The sequence below is a fragment of the Drosophila busckii genome, chromosome 3R, assembly GCF_011750605.1.
Source record: "Drosophila busckii strain San Diego stock center, stock number 13000-0081.31 chromosome 3R, ASM1175060v1, whole genome shotgun sequence".
NCBI classification, from domain to species: Eukaryota; Metazoa; Arthropoda; class Insecta; order Diptera; family Drosophilidae; genus Drosophila; species Drosophila busckii.
In genome coordinates, this window is record NC_046607.1 from 12,365,947 (window position 1) to 12,386,794 (window position 20,848).

The 20,848-nt window shown below is 46.5% G+C and overlaps 2 protein-coding genes across 2 annotated transcripts; both read left to right on the plus strand.

Annotated features, from left to right (window-relative positions):
- Positions 1-42: 42 nt before the first annotated feature.
- Positions 43-8,281, plus strand: LOC108601274 (histone-lysine N-methyltransferase trithorax-like). Its single transcript, XM_017989174.1, has 4 exons — positions 43-536; positions 5,949-6,026; positions 7,327-8,090; positions 8,269-8,281. Exons 3-4 carry the CDS (start codon positions 7,408-7,410, stop codon positions 8,279-8,281), a joined length of 696 nt encoding a protein of 231 aa, XP_017844663.1. The 5' UTR covers positions 43-536; positions 5,949-6,026; positions 7,327-7,407.
- On the plus strand, positions 8,135-20,831 carry LOC108603241 (histone-lysine N-methyltransferase trithorax). Its single transcript, XM_033294163.1, has 8 exons — positions 8,135-8,313; positions 8,951-9,468; positions 9,523-10,088; positions 10,145-10,339; positions 10,397-18,662; positions 18,723-18,856; positions 18,916-19,091; positions 19,153-20,831. The coding sequence occupies exons 1-8, from the start codon at positions 8,311-8,313 to the stop codon at positions 19,324-19,326; spliced, it is 10,032 nt and encodes a 3,343-aa protein (XP_033150054.1). The 5' UTR covers positions 8,135-8,310; the 3' UTR covers positions 19,327-20,831.
- Positions 20,832-20,848: the final 17 nt, after the last annotated feature.

Genomic DNA, 20,848 nt, shown 5'->3' on the forward strand with positions numbered 1-20,848 from the left:
CGATTCATATAACGATTATTAAAACTATAGCGATAGTCTCGGCAGCAAAAACGATATGCTCGGAAAATAATGAAATGAAAAAATGAAAATAAAGCGTTAAAATGTCGGAATTAATAGCTAAACAATTGTGAAAAGTGTTTATAAATGTTGTGTTAAGTGTTTGTTGATTGTGTTATATGCAAAGTCTAAAGAAAATGTAATATAAAAGGCTAAAAAGCAGATTTGTGAAAAAGCAGGCTTTTTTCTCGTCGTAAAATACATACAGCGACGCACACATATGCACATAGAGAAACACGCATACATGTGCATATGTATATAACGCGCGGGCGCGAGAGAGGCGAATGCGAGAGCAAAGCAAAAACCAAGAAATAAGTGAACGAAAATAAAAACGAAATCGAACAAGTTTTGAATTTGTTTAGTGTGTGCATGGAGCAAATTATGTTTAAGCAGACAAGCGACAAATTGTCAACCTCAACGAGTTGGATACAAATACACGATTATTGCCATTGCTGCGCTCTTGTGTTAAATAACAAAAGGTAATTAAAGCACTTGCATATGTAGTACATATTCACAGACAGACAAACTCATACGCGCTTGCGGCAGATGAGTCAGTCGCACACATTCCAGACATGCATACATTATAAGTACATTATACATTAGATTCATTGCATTTATCGTTTTTCTAACAACAATTGCATTCGAGATACTAACCACACATTCATCGCACAAATGTATGTCAGTGATGAATATATGCATACCATAGATACATAGTTGAAAATGTAGTCATGTAGTCATGTTGTTATTGTTGTTGTACTTTGAGCATTGACATTTGCAAAAGTGAAACGCAAATTACGTCCAGCAGCAAAAACAAAAACCTCTACAACTTGTACTGTTACTAGTATCTACATAAAACGATTTTTATCTACGCCGTTTTATTATTTACTAACCGTGTGAGCACAAATAAAATAATACACATACACAATTAGTAAAGCGGGAGAGCGGAGCAGAGAGCGAGCAAACGCGACAGAATGCGAGAGCATTCGAGAATATTTTTGCGAATAAAACAGCATCAATAAATAACGTTTAATGTATCTACAGTTAATTATTTTTGTTGGCGGCTCACTTTTTTTTTAATTCGCTCTAGGCTATGTACTCTGCATATGCAGCTGTATGTGTGTGTGTGTGTGTGTGCTTGTGTCTCTCTCACTCTTACGCACAGCAGCAGAGACGTTCGGTCAAGTGTTTGTATTTATAACTATAATTGCGCTGATCGTTTGCGTTGCTTTTGAGACTTTTAATAAATTATGTACACATGTCTATATAACACACCACACAAACAAACAATTGTCAGTATGTTTATTTAAAATAAAATGAAAAACTGCCAGCTAAAATCGATTGGCCCGAGTAGTTGTTGCTGCTGCTGCTTACGACAGCACGATGCTTGTTGTTTTTGTTGTTATTGTTGTTGTTGCTGTTAATTTGTTTTTGTCGTGGCCGGTCGCGTTGTTGTTGCTGCTGCTGCTGCTGGCGTTGCTGATTTTAATGAATAATTACGAAATTCAAACGTTTGTGTGTACTATTTGCATAAATATAATATTTGTCTCATTCTCGCGCTTACTTGACGCCATCTGTGTGATCGACAGGCCCAACAACAAATTTTCAATCTGATATGTGTAAGCGTGAGAAAAATTAAAGAGTAATTGCGCAGATAGAGCTCTGTACATACGTTCAATAATATTAAAAATTTGCCTTTTTAATTGTTGTTCTAGCAGCTGTTGACAGTGGGCTCCGGCTGCAATTATTAAACACATCAATTGTATAATTTTCTATTTTCATGCTCTGATGCACGTAGGCAAAACCATCAAATGTGCCAAATTTTCAAATTGTTTACATTGTCAGTTTACCGGTGTGAGCAATGCATACATACATATTTATATATAAGTTTTCATTGCTAAGCACACACACACACATACACTTATATATATAAATATTTTGCTTAATTCATGCATTGTGCGTGTGGCAGCTGCTACTTTGGCGTACTCAAAATCCACCACCGCCACCGCCTCTGCCACCAGCGTTAAACAAAAGCAAATAACAGCAGCATTGGCTTTTGCTCTTCTTCTTGTTATTGTTGTTGCTGCTGCCTCTCGTGCGTTCGTGGCATAATTAGGCATCAATCTGTGTTTAATGCTTACACACACTCACACATACTTATACACACACACACACAGGCATTCCTTGTGGCCTGTGGTTGTGTGTGTTAAGTTGTTGGCTCTCCAACATATTGGCGCGCACTTTGTCTTACACACATTTGTTGCCATGTTTTGATTTAAATGTCTTTGGGGGCCCCTTAATTTACCTTCACAATCAGCCTCGCTCTCTCTCTCACTCTTACACACATACACACACACACCCCCGCAACCGCATAAAAATTTACACGCGCTCTCGCTAGTTTTGCTCACCTTAGTGAGGCTCCCAGTGTTGAGCCCCCAAATAAGCTAGAAAATCTCGAAACTTTTCTAGTTTGTGCGTAAATTTTTGATGTTTTTGCAAGCTTGACTTTTATTTGATTTTACAATTCCCTCGTTTATATGAAATTCACGATTATATCGAAGAAAAGAAGCTTCTATATTGTATAAGGCTATAAGCTTAAAGCAATTGCATATTGAATTATGCCAGATCTAGCCTGAAAAAGGCTAATCTGGCAGCACAGTTGGCTCCCCAAAAGTCAAGCTCTCATTCTCTCGTTGTCGCGCTCTCCTCAACAAAAACATAACACATTTGTTGCTTGCCAGGCCAGGCCAGGCCACAGCTTTGTTGTCTTTGCTGCTGTTCGAACTGAACTTCTTTAGTTGTTCCCCCTCTTGTGGCTGCTTTCTCTCTCTCTTTCTGTCTCTCTCTGGGGCGCTCTTATTTACATTGGCTTTGAAATAACTTGTTATTGTTGCGGCCGCCTGTACTATTTTAGGCATTTTTGCATAACTTTATGCAAATTAATATACACATACATACAAAAGTAAATTATTTTGTCGCGTTGATTCGATTTTATTTTTTTCGTGGCACACAACTTGTCAATCGTGTTTACACATACATATGTATATATATAATTATATGCATGTATTTATTTTATATGTGTGTGTGTGTGTATGTGTTGCTGTTGTGATTGTCGTGCTCACGTTTTTAATCGTTCGTCAGTCGTTTCGGTCGTTTCAATCGACATCTTGGCATCGTCGTTGCCTGTCTGTCTGTCTGTCCGTATCTCTTTCTCTCTCTCTCGCGCGCGCTGTGTTGTTGTTGTTGCTGTCACTGTCGCTGCTTGACTTTAATCTGCTCAATTACTCGCAATTTGCAAGTTGTATTCGCCTCTCAGTCGTTTCTTTACCTGTCTGTCTGACTGAGTAGCCATATAGGTGTGAGTGTGTATCTGTGTGTGTTTGCATGTATTTCGTTTCATTTTCGCTGCTCATTCTTCTTATTCATTTTTACGTACGTTTTGTGTGCTTGCTTGTTTTGATTTCTTAATCTTTTTACCATAATTGATGGCAATTAAATTAAAGGTGTGTGTGCGGCCTCGCGCCTAGTCGTTAACTTCGGCTGCCGTGTTTCGTTTTAGTTCGGCTCTACTCGTTACGATTCTATTCGGTTGCTGACCAGTTTGTAGACCATTCACAGCTTCAGAGCTCTATGCTTTGCCTTTGGCTTTACGCATAACTCACACCTCTTGTTTATTCAAATTGTGCTCTCAGTCAATTGATCTTTTAGTTTTCGCAACTTTGCAAAAAGTTTTCTCAGCTCTTAATGCTCAATTGTCATTTAGTCTCTGATGTTATTGATTAGTTCTCTAATCCAAAGTACAATCTACTATTGTCAGTCATATAATGTACTATTGTATATAATTGTGTACATTTGTGTGTGTGCAATTATAGCGATTTATTTAATTGATGTCAACACACAAAGCCGTTAATAATTCTAGTTGCTTCGTTTGTTCTGTGCTCAAATTGCAAATTGCTTCGATGTCAACTTAGTTTGTATCTGTGTGTGTGTGTAACATTAAATTGTTGACAATTGTTTTGAGCTTGAGCAAATTAACTTTTATTTTGTTCTATTGTCTATGCCAAGCATTTTGCATACAGTATGTGCATTTATTTATAGTATTTAAATAGCTATAATACTATAAAATTATTCAAGGATATTTTCAAGACTGCAGTTCAAAACCACATACATTGTTTTCGGTTTTAAAAAGTGATTAATATGCTGTGGTTTGGCTCTAATTCATTCACAGTTTCTTCAATCTAAGCACAGCTATAAATATAAGAATTGTAATAACTTACAAAGTAGCTAATACCAAGGTTGTAAACTGTCTAATTAAGTTAAACATTCTGATCGTAATAAGCGTCAATTACCATACGCGTGTGTATATATTATAATTGTATAGCGAGTCTGTTTGTTGATTTGATAGTTGCTCAATCAAGTTAAACTAATGCTTACATCATGCTCGCTTAAACTAACTGACGAGAGATAAAATGAAAAATCATTTTGACGCGCACTTTAAGCCTTAAGCGCAATTACAATCGCAAACAAAGTCAAGTATGCATGGCAAGCTAAATTATTGGCGTTGTTGCTCAAGCTTAACTAACTGCAACAATAACAACAATATTGTGGGGGAAAAAATGAACAACAACAACAACTAAGCTTTGGGAGTACAGTTGACAAGATTGACTAGCCAACTGCCAACTTACTAGCCCAACTACTCGCTGTAACTAACTGGCTGTGGCTGGAGACATGAATACAAACAAACATACATGCATAAAAAACGTACAAATGAATGCGTATGTGTGTGCATGCTATACACAGTGAAAAATTAAATTGAATTTTTATGTTGCAATTCAAGTTTTATCTATAATAACCTGTAATATTGATTTCGAATTATAATGTTGAATGATATGATTAGTTTTAATTAAAAAATGATCTAAAAATTACGATCAATTACTAATTGATTACGATTGCAAAAAAATATTTCTGCCATTCATTTAAATATGTATTATTTTAAATATGGAATTTCTTTAAGAATCTGATATCGATATATGAGCTTTCCCTTTTGAGTTTGAACAACACATTTATACCCTTTTTTTGTACTAAACTTTAAAAACCTTTTTTTATTTTTTATAAAAGAGTATGAATTTATATAAACAAAAAGATACACAACTTCAAGCCTTTTATTTTTAATATTATTCAATTAAAAACTAAAGGATTGACTAGTATCCAAACAGAGTGTTATTCCAAACTGTATTATTATGTAATTTTTTGCTGTGTACGTGTGCATACTTGGCTAAGCTGACCAGTGGTGCCAGAAACAGTATTTGTGGTGGTAATTGTGCCGCTAACGGGTCGCCTGTCACAGTCGTATGTCTCCCATTCAAATACAAACACCTTATGCGCAAAAAAAAACAACAAATAAGTATAAAACTAAAGGAACGAACGAACGAAAGAAAAAAATAAATAAACACAATCAACTAGGCACGAACTGAGTCATGCATGCAGCAAAGCCATTCAATTGCAGTAGCTTGTAAATAGAAACTTAAAACAACAACAGCAACAACAACACGCGCATTAGTTTAGTTAAGAGAGGCGGGAGCTAACGTTTTTCACCTCATTCTCTCATCATGCGCCTCATACCAACATCCATCCAGCCATTAAGCATTTCACAAAACATGGTTAACCGTCACATGCAGCTCCTGCTGCACACACACACACACACGCACACACATATACAAACATGCACTCACACCCACTCACTCATGCACACACACACACACCCAGAAAGTAAATTCTGAACTTGTTTGCCAACTGCAACGAAGCGAACTAATAAATTTCTACTTTGTTTTTTTTTTTCTCCCCCTCTTTCTCTCTCTCTCTATACACTTCTCTTTTTTCAATCATTTTTCCAGATTCAAGAAATCTCGCTAAGACACAAAAATTCGCGCATTTGCGAATAAACCTGATGCGCAAAAAGTGCGCTAGTATATGTAAGTGCCGGTGCTTTGATAGTGTTAGTGTATGTGTATGTGTATGTGCATGTGTGTGAGTGTGTAATGATGTAGCTGATGATAATAGTAATTATTATCACAATGATAATGATGTTTGCGCTGCCGTTGATATTGATGAATATGAGTTGAGCCACAGTACCGCGAAAGTACAGCAATGTGGAAAATTGTAAATACGACGAGCAAAAACTCAAAACGCAGAAAAACTAAACGCGCAAAAAGAAGAATTTTCATACTCGCGTCGTCGTCACCATAAAGAAACGCATACATATACATATATATATATATATCTAAAGAAAATACTGTCGTAAAAAGACAGTCATAAAGGGAAAACCCACCACTTAACGTTAAGCAGTGGGCAACAACAACAACAGTAAGAATTTCAATTTCTAGCAAAAAAAATACAAGAACAACAACAACAACAATAGTATTGGTAACACAATGGAAAACAAGAAAATCCTGCGAAGTAGAAAAAGTTCAAGTCTGAAGTTGAAAAACCACTTAAAACATCGATGAAACGCTGACGCGCTTAACGCGGCAAGAGCGAGTGAGAGCGAGAGAGTAAAAGAGAGCGTAAAAAAAGGAGTCTGCAAAACCGAAGACGCGAGCGAGCGCGTGCTAAGAAGTTGCTGGAGAGGTAAGCAAAGGGCATGAGCGCCAGTTGTTGTGACGATTTTTTTCCTTCGATGTTGTTGCAGCGGTATATTTATGTACATTTAGTGGTAGCAAAGGTGGTGGTCACGCAAGACGTGGCAACAACTACAGCGAGACAAAGGCCGCCAGCTGCAATTGCAGCTTTAGTGCTCAGGAGAGCGCAAACAAATGAGAAAGAGCAGAGCGCGCAAAAGAGAGCACGCTCGTCGTAGTAGTGGTAGTAGTAGTTGTGAGAGCGAGAAACAGTGACAGAGAGAGAGAGAGCGCGCGCGAGCATTTTCAGAGCCACATTGGCTGGCTCATTGCTTGGAACGTCATCTTCGTTTTTAGTAGTTGTAATTTGCGCAGCAAGGAGCGAGGAACGCGCGCGAAAAAAAGCAAAAGAAAAAGAAAAACAGGAACGCGAACGCGAACGCGAACGAAAACTAAACGAGTCGCAGTCACAATTTGTGGGCAGCTTAAACGTCTGTTGGGGTGTGTGGGGAGTTTTGTGTGTTTGACGCATTCCAAGACTCGCGATTCGGTTTTGTACTTGCTTTAGTTGCTGTCCAGCACTATTGTTGTTATTGTTGTTAATACCGGTCTTTGTTGTATACATTGTGTGTTTTGTTATTTTTTTTTTCGGCAGCAGCCGTTGCAACCAATTGTCGCGCCAGGAAAGTGAACTGCAAGCGCAAATGCAAACGCTATATAAGCAAGTGCGTATATTATGGGCCGCTCCAAGTTTCCCGGGAAACCATCCAAGTCGATTAATCGTAAACGGATAAGTGTCTTGCAATTGGAAGATGATGAGCAACAGCAACAGCAGCAACAGCAGAGCGAGCAAAGCGCCGCAGCGGCAGCGCGCGAAAAGGGCAACAATTGTGATAACAACGATGATGATGATGGTGCAGCACCAGGCGGCGGCGGCGGAGTTGCTGTAAGTGGCAACAATGCTGCCACAGCGAGCGCGACAGCTGCCACAGGCAACGCTGGCAATGGTGCTGGAGCTGGTGGTGCAACAAATGGCGGCAACGTCAACGGTAGCAGCAGCAGCAAGCAGCAAAAGTGCGCGGAGCAGCAGCTCAAGGAATGTAAAAATCAAACAGCTAGTGAGGATGATATTGAGGAGGCGACAGCGGCGGCGGAGGAGGATGATGATGAAGAAGACAACGCTGATGAGGACAAGACAGCGTCGGCGTCGGCTGCGGCAACTGCAACAACAAGCAGCACAGCGAAGGGTCTCAGTGCGTTGCAACGTGCTGCACGCAAAGGAGGCAATAAAAAATTCAAAAACTTGAATCTGGCTCGAGCGGAGGTGATGTTGCCATCGACATCGAAACTTAAACAACAACAATTGCAACTTAATTGCCCTGCAACAACAACAGCAGCAGCAGCAGCAGCAACAACAACTGCGCCTACGACAACAGCAACAACAACAGCAGCAAATGCGACAGCCGCAACAGCAACAGCGACAGCAGCAGCAACAACAACAGCAGCAGCAGCGTCGCCAACAAATGCTGGGGTCGTCGTTGCAAGCAGCAGCAACAGCAGCGTGGTTGCAAGCACAAACCCCTTTGCTGCCGTTGAGCCCAAAGTTGTAGTCGAGGCTGTTGCAGGCGAAGATGTTGCAATGGTAAGTTGATTTCATTTAGACGCTTGTTTTTTACTCTACACGCTGCTTCGCCCTATGTCAGGCTTCAAAACAAAAAAAAAAACGAAAACGATTTTCCTCACTGATTTTGTTGGTGTCTGGTCGCCTTTGTGTTGCGTGTTATTTATTTGCTTGCACCCCCCTCAACCCACACCCAACCCAAACAAACAACCAACCAACTATATATGCATATGTTTTGTTATATATATTGTATAAATAAGAACCCCATCAAGTCGGGCGCTAAATTATGCGCCCTGACTTGGCTTTAAACTAACTTTGCTTGCTTACCTGCTTAATTGGCTCTTATGACGTTTTCGCGCTTTGCCTTTGACGACGACTGTCAGCCAGAGTCAGAGCCGAAGCCAGCCTATATGTATTTTAATACCTTTTACCTTACCTGCAACACATAACTTGTTTTTCCCCCAAAAACTTGCCTGCTTACTTACCTGTTTACCTGTGTGCCTGCCTGCCTGACTCTCCAACCCTTATGCCTTGCTTTTTGCTTTTGCACGCTTTAGCTTAAGTTGCTTGTTTTTTTTTTTTACTTTTTTATGTATGCATGTAGTTGCTGCATTATTGATTAAGCGAACTGCAAGTGAACCGCTTCCTTTTGTTGCAGCTAAAGACGGCAATTGAAATGGAAACGCCTGGCGCGAGTAGTAACAATGCAACTGTTCCAGCAGCGGCAGCGCCTGTGGCGGCGCCGCCAGTGAAGCAAAAGAAGACAGTGACGTTCAAGAACATACTGGAGACCAGCGATGACAAGTCGGTGGTCAAGCGTTTCTACAATCCGGACAATCGCATGCCGCTCGTGTCTATAATGAAAAAGGATAGTTTGAATCGAGCGGCAAACTATTGTCGCGGCAGCGAGTTTATAGTGCGTCCCTCCATACTCTCCAAGATACTCAACAAGAGCTCTAACATTGATAAGCTCAAGTCGCTCAAGTTTCGCTCGGCACCGGCAACAGCAACTGCCAACGAAGGCGCCGCCAGCAGCAGCAGCAGCAGTAGCAGCACAAGTCTGTTTGGCACTGGATTATCGCGTGCCTTTGGTGCACCGCTGCTAGATGAAGCGGCGGACACGGGTGGTGTCACCTTTTGTAAGCAGACAGCAGCAGCAGCAGCAGCGGCTGATGGGTAAGTCTCTAAGGCGCTTAACTATGATTGAAACTAAATTGTTGCTGCTTTTAGTGCCAGCAGCGATGACGCTGATGATGATGAGGAGGACAATGAGGACGATGATGATGAAGATGAGCTGTCTAGCAAAGACGAGCAGGATGCAGCAGCCGATGAGCCTGAGCAGGATGAACGGCAAATGGTCGTGGACAAGCATTTTGTGCTGCCCAAGCGCAGCACGCGCAGCTCACGCATTATCAAGCCCAACAAGCGGCTCATTGAGGACGGCAGCATTAGCAGCAAGAAAAACATAACCAACAACAACAACAACAACAACTGTGATGCAAGCGGCGCCAAAGCCGCCGCCAAGCCCAAGAATTACTTTGGCTTGGGTGACTTTGGTGCTGAATCCTCAGCGCCCAGTTTAAAGCTGCAGCAGGAGAGTTTTCCCAGCTTTGGCAGCTTGAAGTTAAACAGCAGCTCCATGGGCTTTGTGCTGCGCCAGCCACGTTTACAATTTCAAACAGATAAGAGTGCCACATTTGGGGGCGTTGCCAAAACGCTGGCGGCGTCTGCGCTCTCGCCTACAGCCAACTCCAGTGCCATAAGCTTTGGCGCGCTGCCCAGTCTCAGTGCAGCAGGTAAGGCAGCCATGGCTTATAAATTGCCAAATAAATTACTAATTATTGTTTTGTAGCTGCCGCCAGCACAGCTTGCGCCATTTGTGGCACGTTGCTGAGCAATAAGGATGCACCACAGGCGCGCAAGTATGGCGTGCTGGTCTGCGATGTTTGCCGCAAGTTCGTCTCCAAGATGAGCAAGCTAACCAAGAAGACGCTCGCCAGCTCCACGCCCAATGCGGCTCCACAGCTGCAATGCAAAGCGGCCGAAGGTAAGTTAATGCTATAGGCTGCCATAATTAAAGCTAATTAATTGCTTTATATTTCAGCTGGCAGCTGCAGCGTCTCTGCGCCCAAAAGTCAATTGAAGAACTTTAAGAAACTGTACAAGGAACGCTGCCTGGCTTGTTGGCTTAAGAAATGTCTGACTGCGCTGCAGTTGCCCAATGGGCATCGCAGTAGAATAAACACGCTGCTGCCTGCAAATATGCAAGAGGATGCGGCAACAGCAGCAGCAGCAGCCAAGGATGAAAAAGTTGCCACGGAGCTGCTTTCACCCACGGCCAGTTTGCGTTTTGCTACGCCAGCAAGCAGCAGCTCAACAGCAACTGCTGCTAGTGCGAGCACTTCAGCTATTAAGTGGAAGTCAAGCGCCGAGACTGCAGTTAATTCGATAAAAGCGAATCCGCTGGCGGAGAACAATGTCACATTTGGCAGCATGCCGCTCTTAAGACCAGCGATACTGGAGAAGCCTTTGTTTCTTAAAATTGGCAGCGAACCAAAGCTGGCGGCAGCAGCAGCTGTTGAGACTGCTGTGGGTCTAAGTCCTGTGCCCAGCACCAGTGAAGCAGCCAAAGTGACGACGCGCAAGTTGAAGCAGGAGAAGGATAAAGAAAAGACCAAGCCAGAGCCTGAATGCGAAAAGCCACTCAGTCCGGCAGCAAAGAAGGAGACGCCAGCAACAACAACAGCAGCAGCAGCAGCAACAGCTGAGAAGGAGGCACAGCCTGTAGCAGCAACAATTGCTGCAACAACAACAGCAGCAGCAACAACAGAGGCAGTGGATGTTGCTACAGATGCAGCTGCGCCCGATAATCTTAAGCGACAACGCATTGATCTGAAGGGTCCACGCGTTAAGCATGTTTGCCGCAGTGCGTCCATTGTGCTGGGCCAGCCACTTGCTACATTTGGCGACGAGGAAGCTGCTGAGACAGCAAGCGAAACAAGTAAGCCCAAATCTCCCGAACCCGCCGCCAAACTGCTTATCGATGAGAATGACAACTGTGCCACATGCAAAGCGCCGCAGCTGCAGCCAACGCCTGTTGCAGCTGCAGCGCCTGCAACAGAGTTGCCCAGCAAACCAGCAACTGCGCCAACAGAAGCTAAAAAGACTGTGTCCAAGGGCAAGCTAAACACGCGACAGGCAACAGCAGCAACCACAACCAGCAGCAGCAGCGGCAGCAGCAGCAACACGTTGCTGGCCAGCAAAAAGCCACGTGGCCAGCTGGAAAGCAGCAGCAACATGCAACTTACAGCTGCCACGCAGAATCGTCGTGCGCTCGCCAAGGAGCTAAATCGCAAGAAGTCCTTGATAAGCATCGATTTCTGGGAGAACTACGATCCGGCTGAGGTCTGCCAAACGGGCTTCGGTCTAATTGTCACCGAGACTGTAGCGCAGCGTGCCTTGTGCTTTCTCTGCGGCTCCACGGGCCTGGATGCGCTCATCTTTTGCGCCTGCTGCTGTGAGCCGTATCATCAGTATTGCGTGCTGGACGAATATAATCTAAAGCAGAGCAGCTTCGAGGACACGCTGCTGGATAGTAGCATAAGCAATGGTCTCGCTCTAAGCACCAGCAACAATACAGCGCTGAATCGCCTAAATTGGCTGTGTCCGCGCTGCACCGTTTGCTACACTTGCAACATGTCCTCGGGCTCGAAGGTCAAGTGCCAAAAGTGCCAGAAAAATTATCACAGCACATGTCTGGGCACCAGCAAGCGGCTGCTTGGAGCCGATCGTCCGCTTATATGTGTGAATTGCCTGAAGTGCAAATCTTGCGCCACCACCAAAGTGTCCAAATTTGTAGGGAATCTGCCCATGTGCACCGCCTGCTTTAAGCTGCGCAAGAAGGGCAACTACTGTCCCATTTGCCAGCGCTGCTACGACGACAATGACTTTGATCTGAAGATGATGGAGTGCGGCGACTGTCGCCAGTGGGTGCACTCCAAGTGCGAGGGCCTCAGCGATGAGCAATACAATCTGCTGAGCACGCTGCCCGAGTCCATTGAGTTCATATGCAAAAAGTGCGCGCGACGCTGCGAAGTGTCGCAGGCCAAGGCGCTGGAGTGGCGCCAAGCGGTCATGGAGGAGTTCAAGGCGAGTCTGTACAGCGTGCTGAAGCTGCTGAGCAAATCGCGTCAAGCTTGCGCGCTGCTCAAGCTCAGTCCACGCAAAAAGCTGCGCTGCAACTGCGCCGCCAGCAGAGTCAAGCTGCAGCCCAAGCAGCTGCAGTTCAGCAACAACAATTACCAGCAACTGGGCAGCGATGGCGAATCGCAGCATAGTCTGGACATTTACGAGTTCAAGGAGCAGTGCAAATCAAAGGCGACTGCCGCCAGTGCATGCAACTGCAACATGCAGCAGCAGCAGCAGCAGCAGCCACTAACGCAAACGGCGCAGTCAACGCATTTTAGTCTCGTCGACATTAAGCAGAAGATAGCGAACAATGCTTATGTCTCGCTGGCGGAGTTCAACTATGATATGAGCCAAGTGCTGCAGCAGAGCAACTGCGATGAGCTGGACATTGCCTACAAGGAGCTGCTGAGCGAGCAGTTTCCTTGGTTTCAAAACGAAACCAAAGCATGCACCGATGCGCTGGAGGAGGATATGTTTGAATCCTGCAGCTACGAGCAGCTGGAACATCAGCCCTCAAGCTTTGCCGACCAGCAGCAGCAGCAACAGCAACAGCAACAGCAGCAGCAGCAGCAGCTGCATCACACGCAAACGCAAAGTCGCAACAGTTTGCTGGACATACCGCTGGAGGAGCTGGAGCAGTTGGCGGGCTGTGCGCTCAAGACGCGTCTCGATGCGCGCGTTTGTCTGTTCTGCCGCAAAAGCGGCGAAGGCTTGTCCGGCGAGGAGGCGCGTCTGCTCTACTGCGGCCACGACTGCTGGGTGCACACCAATTGCGCCATGTGGAGCGCCGAGGTCTTCGAGGAAATCGACGGCAGCCTGCAGAATGTGCACAGCGCTGTGGCGCGTGGCCGCATGATCAAGTGCACGGTGTGCAACCAGCGTGGCGCCACCGTCGGCTGCAATGTCAAGGCCTGTGGCGAGCATTATCATTATCCATGTGCGCGCAGCATTGACTGCGCCTTTCTCAGCGACAAGAGCATGTATTGCCCGGCGCATGCGCATCAGGCGGCCAAATCCTCGCCAGGCGTCAGCTACGAGTCCAACTTTGAGGTAGCGCGTCCCGTCTACGTGGAGCTGGATCGCAAGCGCAAGAAGCTGTTGGAGCCCAGCAAGGTGCAGTTTCACATTGGTGCACTGGAGGTCAGACAACTGGGCGCCATTGTGCCGCGCTTCTCGGACAACTTTGAAGCGCTGGTGCCCATCAACTATTTGTGCAGTCGCTTGTATTGGTCCTCGAAGGAGCCCTGGAAGATTGTCGAGTATACAGTGCGCACCAGCATACAGCACAGCTTGAGCAGCACGCTCAGCTTGGATGCGGGTCGCAACTTTACCGTGGATCACAGCAATCCGAACAGTTCGCTGGTGCAGCTGGGCTTGGCCCAAATCTCGCGCTGGCATCACAGCCTGGCGCGCTCCGATCTGCTGGACACGGACTGGTGCGAGCTGCCGCAGGATGAGAACACCGAGGAGGAGCCGCAGCAGCAGCCAGATCTGTTGCCGCCAGAGATTAAGGATGCAATATTCGAGGATTTGCCGCACGAGCTGCTCGACGGCATTTCGATGCTGGACATTTTTATGTACGAGGATTTGGGTGACAAGACTGAACTATTTAACATGGACAATGCCAACGCCGCCACCGGCACCGGCAGCGGCATCAGCAGCTGCGATGAGGATACGCGCAACTCCAGCAGCTGCAGCAAGCAGCAGCTCGACATTAACTGCTGGCCGGCAAGCAATCCAGTGGAGGATGCGCTGCTCTCAGCGGCGCGCAGCAAGAAAAGCGCGCAGGCGCAAGCGCAAACGCGCGCCTGGAACAAGCTCGACGGCAGCAGCATGGCGGCGATCAAACGTCGCAAGTTGTCCAAGAATCTAACCGAGAATGTGCTGCTCAGTCTGAATCAGCAGCGCAGCAAAAAGGAAATGGCCAGCGTGCCAGGCATAACCAGACGCCAATCCAACAGCGCCGAGGCAGCCAACTTCACCTGGAGCGCAGCCAAGCGCTACTTTGAAAAGAACGACAGTCGTGAACTGAAGATTATGCAAATGGATGGCGTGGATGATTCCATAACCGAATATCGCATCGATCCGGGACAGTTTACGGGTCAGGTGAAGTGCGAGCGCTGCCAGTGCACCTATCGCAACTACGATTGCTATCAGCGCCATGTGCCCAACTGCGAGCCGACGCTGCTCAGCAACGACAGCGCCGAGCCCGACAACCAGCAATTGAATGCCGACGCTTTCAACGAGCTGCAGAAGCAAGCGCTGGCCGCAGCAACGCTCAACAATGCCAATGGCTTGAACTACATGCAAACGAGTTTCCCACAAGTGCAGAATCTGGGAAGTCTAGCGCAGTTCGGCGTGCCGCTGCAGCTGCAGCCACAAAGCCTTGGCAATGGTTTCTTCCTCACACAGCAGCAACCAACTGCGGCGGCGAGCAACAGCGCAGCCAATGATGAACTGCAGCTTTACGCTAGTCTAGCTAGTCAACTGGGCGCTAGCTTTACACTAGCGCAGCCACAAGCGGCGCCAGCGCAGGTGCAGCCACAGCTCATAGCGCTGTCCACCAACGCCGATGGCACGCAGCAGTTTATACAATTGCCGCAGAGCAATGCAGCAACAGCAACAGCAACACAGCTGCTGAGCAGCAATCAGGCGCCGGCCAGCGCTTATCAAACGCTGCAGGCAACAAACAGTGATAAGAAAATTGTGCTGCCGCTGCGTGGCAACAACAAGCCGCTCAAAACGGTGGCAACCAAAGCAGCGCAGCAAGCAACAGCAGCAGCCAAGCAGAAGCAGCTCAAAAGCGCAGCTGGCGTCAAGCCAATACAAGCAAAGCTGCAACCACAACAGCAGCAGCAGCAACACCAGCAGCAGCACCAGCAGCAGCAGCAGCAACATCATGCACCCATTACAGTTAATGGCGCACAGCTGTTGGGGCAGAATCTGTTGCAGCCACAGCTGCTGTTCCAGAGCAATGCCACAGCGCAGGCGCCACAGCTGCTGCTGCCGCAGACACAAGCGCAAAACATCATCAGCTTTGTCACTGGCGACGGCAGTCAGGCTCAGCCGCTGCAGTACATCTCCATACCCACGGGCAATGAGTACAAGCCGCAGCAGCAAGCAGCAACACCAACGTTTCTTACAACAACTGGTGGCGCTGCTGGCGCCACCTTTCTGCAAACCGATGCCAGCGGCAATCTTATGCTAACCACCACGCCAGGCAATGCGGGACTGCAGATGCTGGCGCAGCCACAAGTCATTGGCACGCTGATACAGCCGCAGACGCTGCAGCTGGACGGCAGTCAGGGCGGCAATGCAGCACAGCAATCGTTGATCCTCGGCAGCACCACTGGCGGCGGCGCCACCGGACTGGAGTTTGCTACAGCAGCAGCGCCGCAGGTTATACTCGCCACCCAGCCCATGTACTACGGCCTGGAGACAATTGTGCAGAACACAGTGATGTCCTCGCAGCAATTTGTGTCCACTGCCATGCCCGGCGTGCTCAGCCAGAATGCCAGTTTCTCGGCCACCACAACGCAAGTGTTCCAGGCCAGCAAAATTGAGCCCATTGTGGATCTGCCCGCTGGCTATGTGGTGCTCAACAATGCCGTCGACGCCGGCAGCAGCAGCAACAGCTTTCTGCTGCAGCAAAGTCAAACCCAAACGCAGACAACAGATGAGGCCACCACGCAGCTGCTGCAGAACGCAGGCTTTCAGTTTCAAAGCGTGGCAACGCCGCAGCAGGCAACAACAACAACAACCACAACAACTGCAGCAACAACTGATTACAGTGCGCCGCTGGTGGTGACAGCCAAGGTGCCGCCAGTAACGCAAATGAAGCGTCAAGTGCCCGCGAGCAAGGCCAACATCACAGTGTTGAGCAAGCCGCAGCAAAGTCAAGTGGTCAACAAAGTGCTGCCCAACAATCTGGTGCAACAGCAGCAGCTGCAGCAGCAACAGCTGAAAACCGCCAATGCTTTGAAGCTAAGCACGCCCTATGCACGCGTTGGAACGCCAACTGGTGAGCTGAAGCACAAGCCCATGGCTGGCAGCAGCGGTGGCGTGCCGCCCAGCATTGCATCCAAGCCGCTGCAGAAGCGCGCCAATGCCATCAGACCCATGCACAAAGTGGAGGTGAAGCCAAAGCTTATGAAGCAGCAGCAGCAGCAACAAGCAAAGCCAGCAGCAGCCATGCCACAGCAACAGCAGCAAGCGCAGCAATTGCAACCCAAAGTAAGTTTGCTGCAACAGCAGCAGCGTCTGCAGCTGCAGCAGCAGCAGGCACAGCAACAAGCGCTGCTACAAACAGCACAACTGCAGCAGCAACAGCTACAGCAGCAACAACAACTGCAGCAGCAGCAGCAGCAGCAGCAACAACAACAGCAAGCGCAGCAGCAACAGCAGCTGGCAGCAACATTGCCGTTGCAGCTGCAGCTACCAACAGCAACACAACAGCTGCCACTCATAAGCATCAGCAATGTTAGTGCAGAGCCCGCCGCAGCGCAGTTCATAACACAAACGCAACCAGTGCAGCTGCAACTGCTGGAGCAGCAACCAACAGCAGCACAAGTAGACAACAGCAATCGCTTGCAGCATTATGTCAGCAACACGCTGCCCACCAATGTTGTTAATCCGCTGCAGCAGCAGCCACAAACTGTCAGCACCACAGTGGCTACAAACAGTCGTCCGACCAATCGTGTGCTGCCCATGCAACAGCGACAGGAGCCAACGCATCTTGCCAGCGATGTGGTGCTGCAATCGCCAACACCCCCCAAGCCCAGCACAGAGCCAACGCTGCCCAGCAGCAACGTTGCAGTGAATGCAAAGGCAACGCGCAAATGTTATGAACAAAAGTCGTCGCCCAGCTATGAGCAGGAGCTTAAGGAAAATAATCTGACGCCAGCAGCAGCCATTAGCAGCGTGTTGCAGTTGCCAACGCAAACGCAGCAAGTTTATCAGGAAACGCTTTTCGAGAAGCAGCCAACGCTCAAGCAAACCGAACTAATGCTCATCGATGCCGCCAACTGTCATCAGCAGAACGAGCAGCAGCAGCAGCAACAACTGGAGCTGGTCGCTAATAACTTTCAGCTGTCAAGCAATGAGGAGCAGTGTCTGCTGCAGAAACAGGATTATCAGCTGGATGTGCCCATGGACACAGCCGAGTCGTATGGCAGCCTTAAGGCCGACATTGCCGACGACGTTGATGCTGATGAGGATGACGATGATGACTTTAGTCTTAACATGGCCAGCTCGGCTTGCAATGAGCATGACATGTCCGACAGCGAGGAGCCTGCAGTTAAGGATAAAATCAGCAAAATCCTTGATAATCTTACGAATGATGATTGCGGCGATTCAATTGTCACTGCCAGCACTGTGGAGGCCAATGCGGGCTATCAGCAAATGGTGGAGGATGTGCTGGCCACCACAGCGGCCACAGCTAATCCCACAGCAGAGGAAACCGCCGCAGTTGAAGCCGCTGCTAGCTACATTAATGAAATGGCCGAGGCGCATGAGCTGCAGCTGAAGCAACTGCAAGCAGGCGTGGAGCTGGAGCTAAAGAAACCCAAGCTAGCGCTGGAGCTGGAGCCGACTGTTAATCATGCGCTGCCTACAGCGGCGGCACCACAGCAGCCGCCTGTGCCACGTGATCCGAAGAAAATAAGCGGACCACATTTGCTGTATGAAATACAAAGCGAGGATGGCTTCACCTACAAGTCCAGCTCCATAGCAGAGATCTGGGAGAAGGTCTTTGAGGCGGTGCAGGTGGCGCGACGTGCGCACGGACTGACGCCGCTGCCGGAGGGTCCGCTGGCGGACATGAGCGGCGTGCAAATGATTGGACTGAAGACCAATGCGCTCAAGTATTTGATAGAGCAGCTGCCGGGCGTGGAAAAGTGCGTCAAGTATACGCCCAAGTATCACAATCGCAGTGCGCAAGCGAACACGCCGGCTGCGCTGGCAGCTGGTGCTAGTGGCGCTGCAGGCCACAACGATGGCCACAACGGACTGCTGGACTACAACTCGGATCAGGAGGATTTGCTGGAGAATGACTATGACTGTGCGCGTTGCGAACCGTATGCCTCACGCTCCGAATACGACATGTTCAGCTGGCTGGCCTCCAGACATCGCAAGCAGCCCATACAGGTGTTTGTCCAGCCGTCCGACAACGAACTGGTGCCCAGGTAAGTTAACTGCGCATTAGCGTTGGCAACTTTAATGCAATGTTGGTTTATGCTTTGTAGACGCGGCACTGGCAGCAATCTGCCCATGGCAATGAAGTATCGCACACTGAAGGAGACCTACAAGGATTATGTGGGCGTATTCCGCTCGCATATACACGGACGCGGTCTCTACTGCACCAAGGACATTGAATCGGGTAAGCAGGCAACTCGCTGCTCAGTTGGCCTTAACTAAAGTTTATGCTTTTGCTTGCAGGCGAAATGGTTATCGAATACGCCGGCGAGCTTATACGCTCCACATTGACGGACAAGCGTGAGCGCTATTACGATAGTCGCGGCATTGGCTGCTATATGTTCAAGATTGACGATAATCTGGTAGTGGATGCCACCATGCGTGGCAATGCGGCGCGCTTTATCAATCACAGCTGTGAGGTAAGTACACTCAAAAAATGGCAAGCTGCAGTTTTGGCTTAAACTTTTACTTTCTTAACAGCCGAACTGCTACTCGAAGGTCGTCGATATACTTGGCCATAAGCACATTATCATCTTTGCTCTGCGTCGCATTGTGCAGGGCGAGGAGCTCACCTATGACTACAAGTTTCCATTCGAGGATGAGAAGATACCCTGTTCCTGCGGCTCGAAGCGCTGCCGCAAGTACTTAAACTAGACTTAACGTGAGCTGGGCAAGCAATTAGGCCCAGGCACAACATACTCAATGTGTAAATCAGGCAGCCAGATCGGATCTGAGATCAGCGGAGTTACAATTATAGTACATATGTGTAGTTAACGGTTATTTCGATCTTAATTTTGGTCAATCGTGATACAAGTACATTTTAGAGCCTAATATTAGAGACATAAGAGTTAAAGCGTTGATATTATACTATATATACATATATGCTTATGTCCTACACACACACACACACACACATACACATTATATACATCGGTACATACTTATTGTGCAACGTGCTCATATAGCCCATTGATATATTATATATAAAACTATATATTAAAACTATAATTCGTATACCAAGTTGATGTAAAACTCGATGCTTTTCAGTATTCAGCGATGATGAACTTTTTTAAGTGTATATGATATATGTATTCAACTAATATACATATATGTTAAATCCACTATATTAAGGCTTGACAGATTCTATATTATTAACGCAATTTAACACTAGGAATGAGCATGTTGCTAGCAAAACACAACAAAAACAAAAACAAACAAACAATTAAAGCGATCAAGATATATATGTATATGTTACTAATAGCTATGAGACGTTTTGGCCTATTTATCAATTGAGTATTAGAGGCCAAAGCGATTTGTAAACTTTCAATGATTATTTACAGGGGCTTGTGTTAGTTTTGTAAATATTTAGAGTGCTTGGCAGCGCGTTAGGTAATGAATTAATTAAACATTTTTATATTTAAGATGAAAAACAAGAAAAACACACACACACACAACAAATCTCTAATGATTGAAACAGATGAAACTATTTTATGTAGAAATTATGCACACGCCTGCAAATTGAGTATTTACGTTTGTTGCAATTGAAACTAATTAACAAATACTACTATTACAAATAATAATAATTAATTAATCGCTGCATAATTCACAACACGAATGATTGCAGTTAAAAACGCAACTAAGCATCACCCTTTGAAATTATTTTGTGAACAGACAACAACAACAAGTATAACAACAATTGCATATATGTATACATATATTTATTAACTTTCTTGCTTAGAAACAACAACAACAACAATACTTTGAATTGTAAATTTGTCCATTTTGTTTAAGTCTTGTGTTCCAAATTGTAAGCTACTACTGTATATTTGTTAATTTTATAAACAATTATTTTGTCATATCACGTCAGCCTGCGATTGCCGACCTATTTTTTTATAAGTACTAATTATTTATTAAGCAGCTCCCCCCCCCACACCCCTCCTCCCACTTGTATTCTGTTAGTTTTATAAGTTTACAAATTGGCGCGTTTTATATTTTTTGTATTCGTATCAAAGCTAACGTATCTGTATCTGTTGCAGACAGAGAAGAGAGTTCCATAGCATTTTTGGCAGCCATTCAGACGCGTGCACAATATTTTTTTATGTGCGCGACCGTCAAGGAATTTTATATTTTTATTCCCTAAAGAAAAAAACGGTTTAATAAACAGCAGAAATAAATT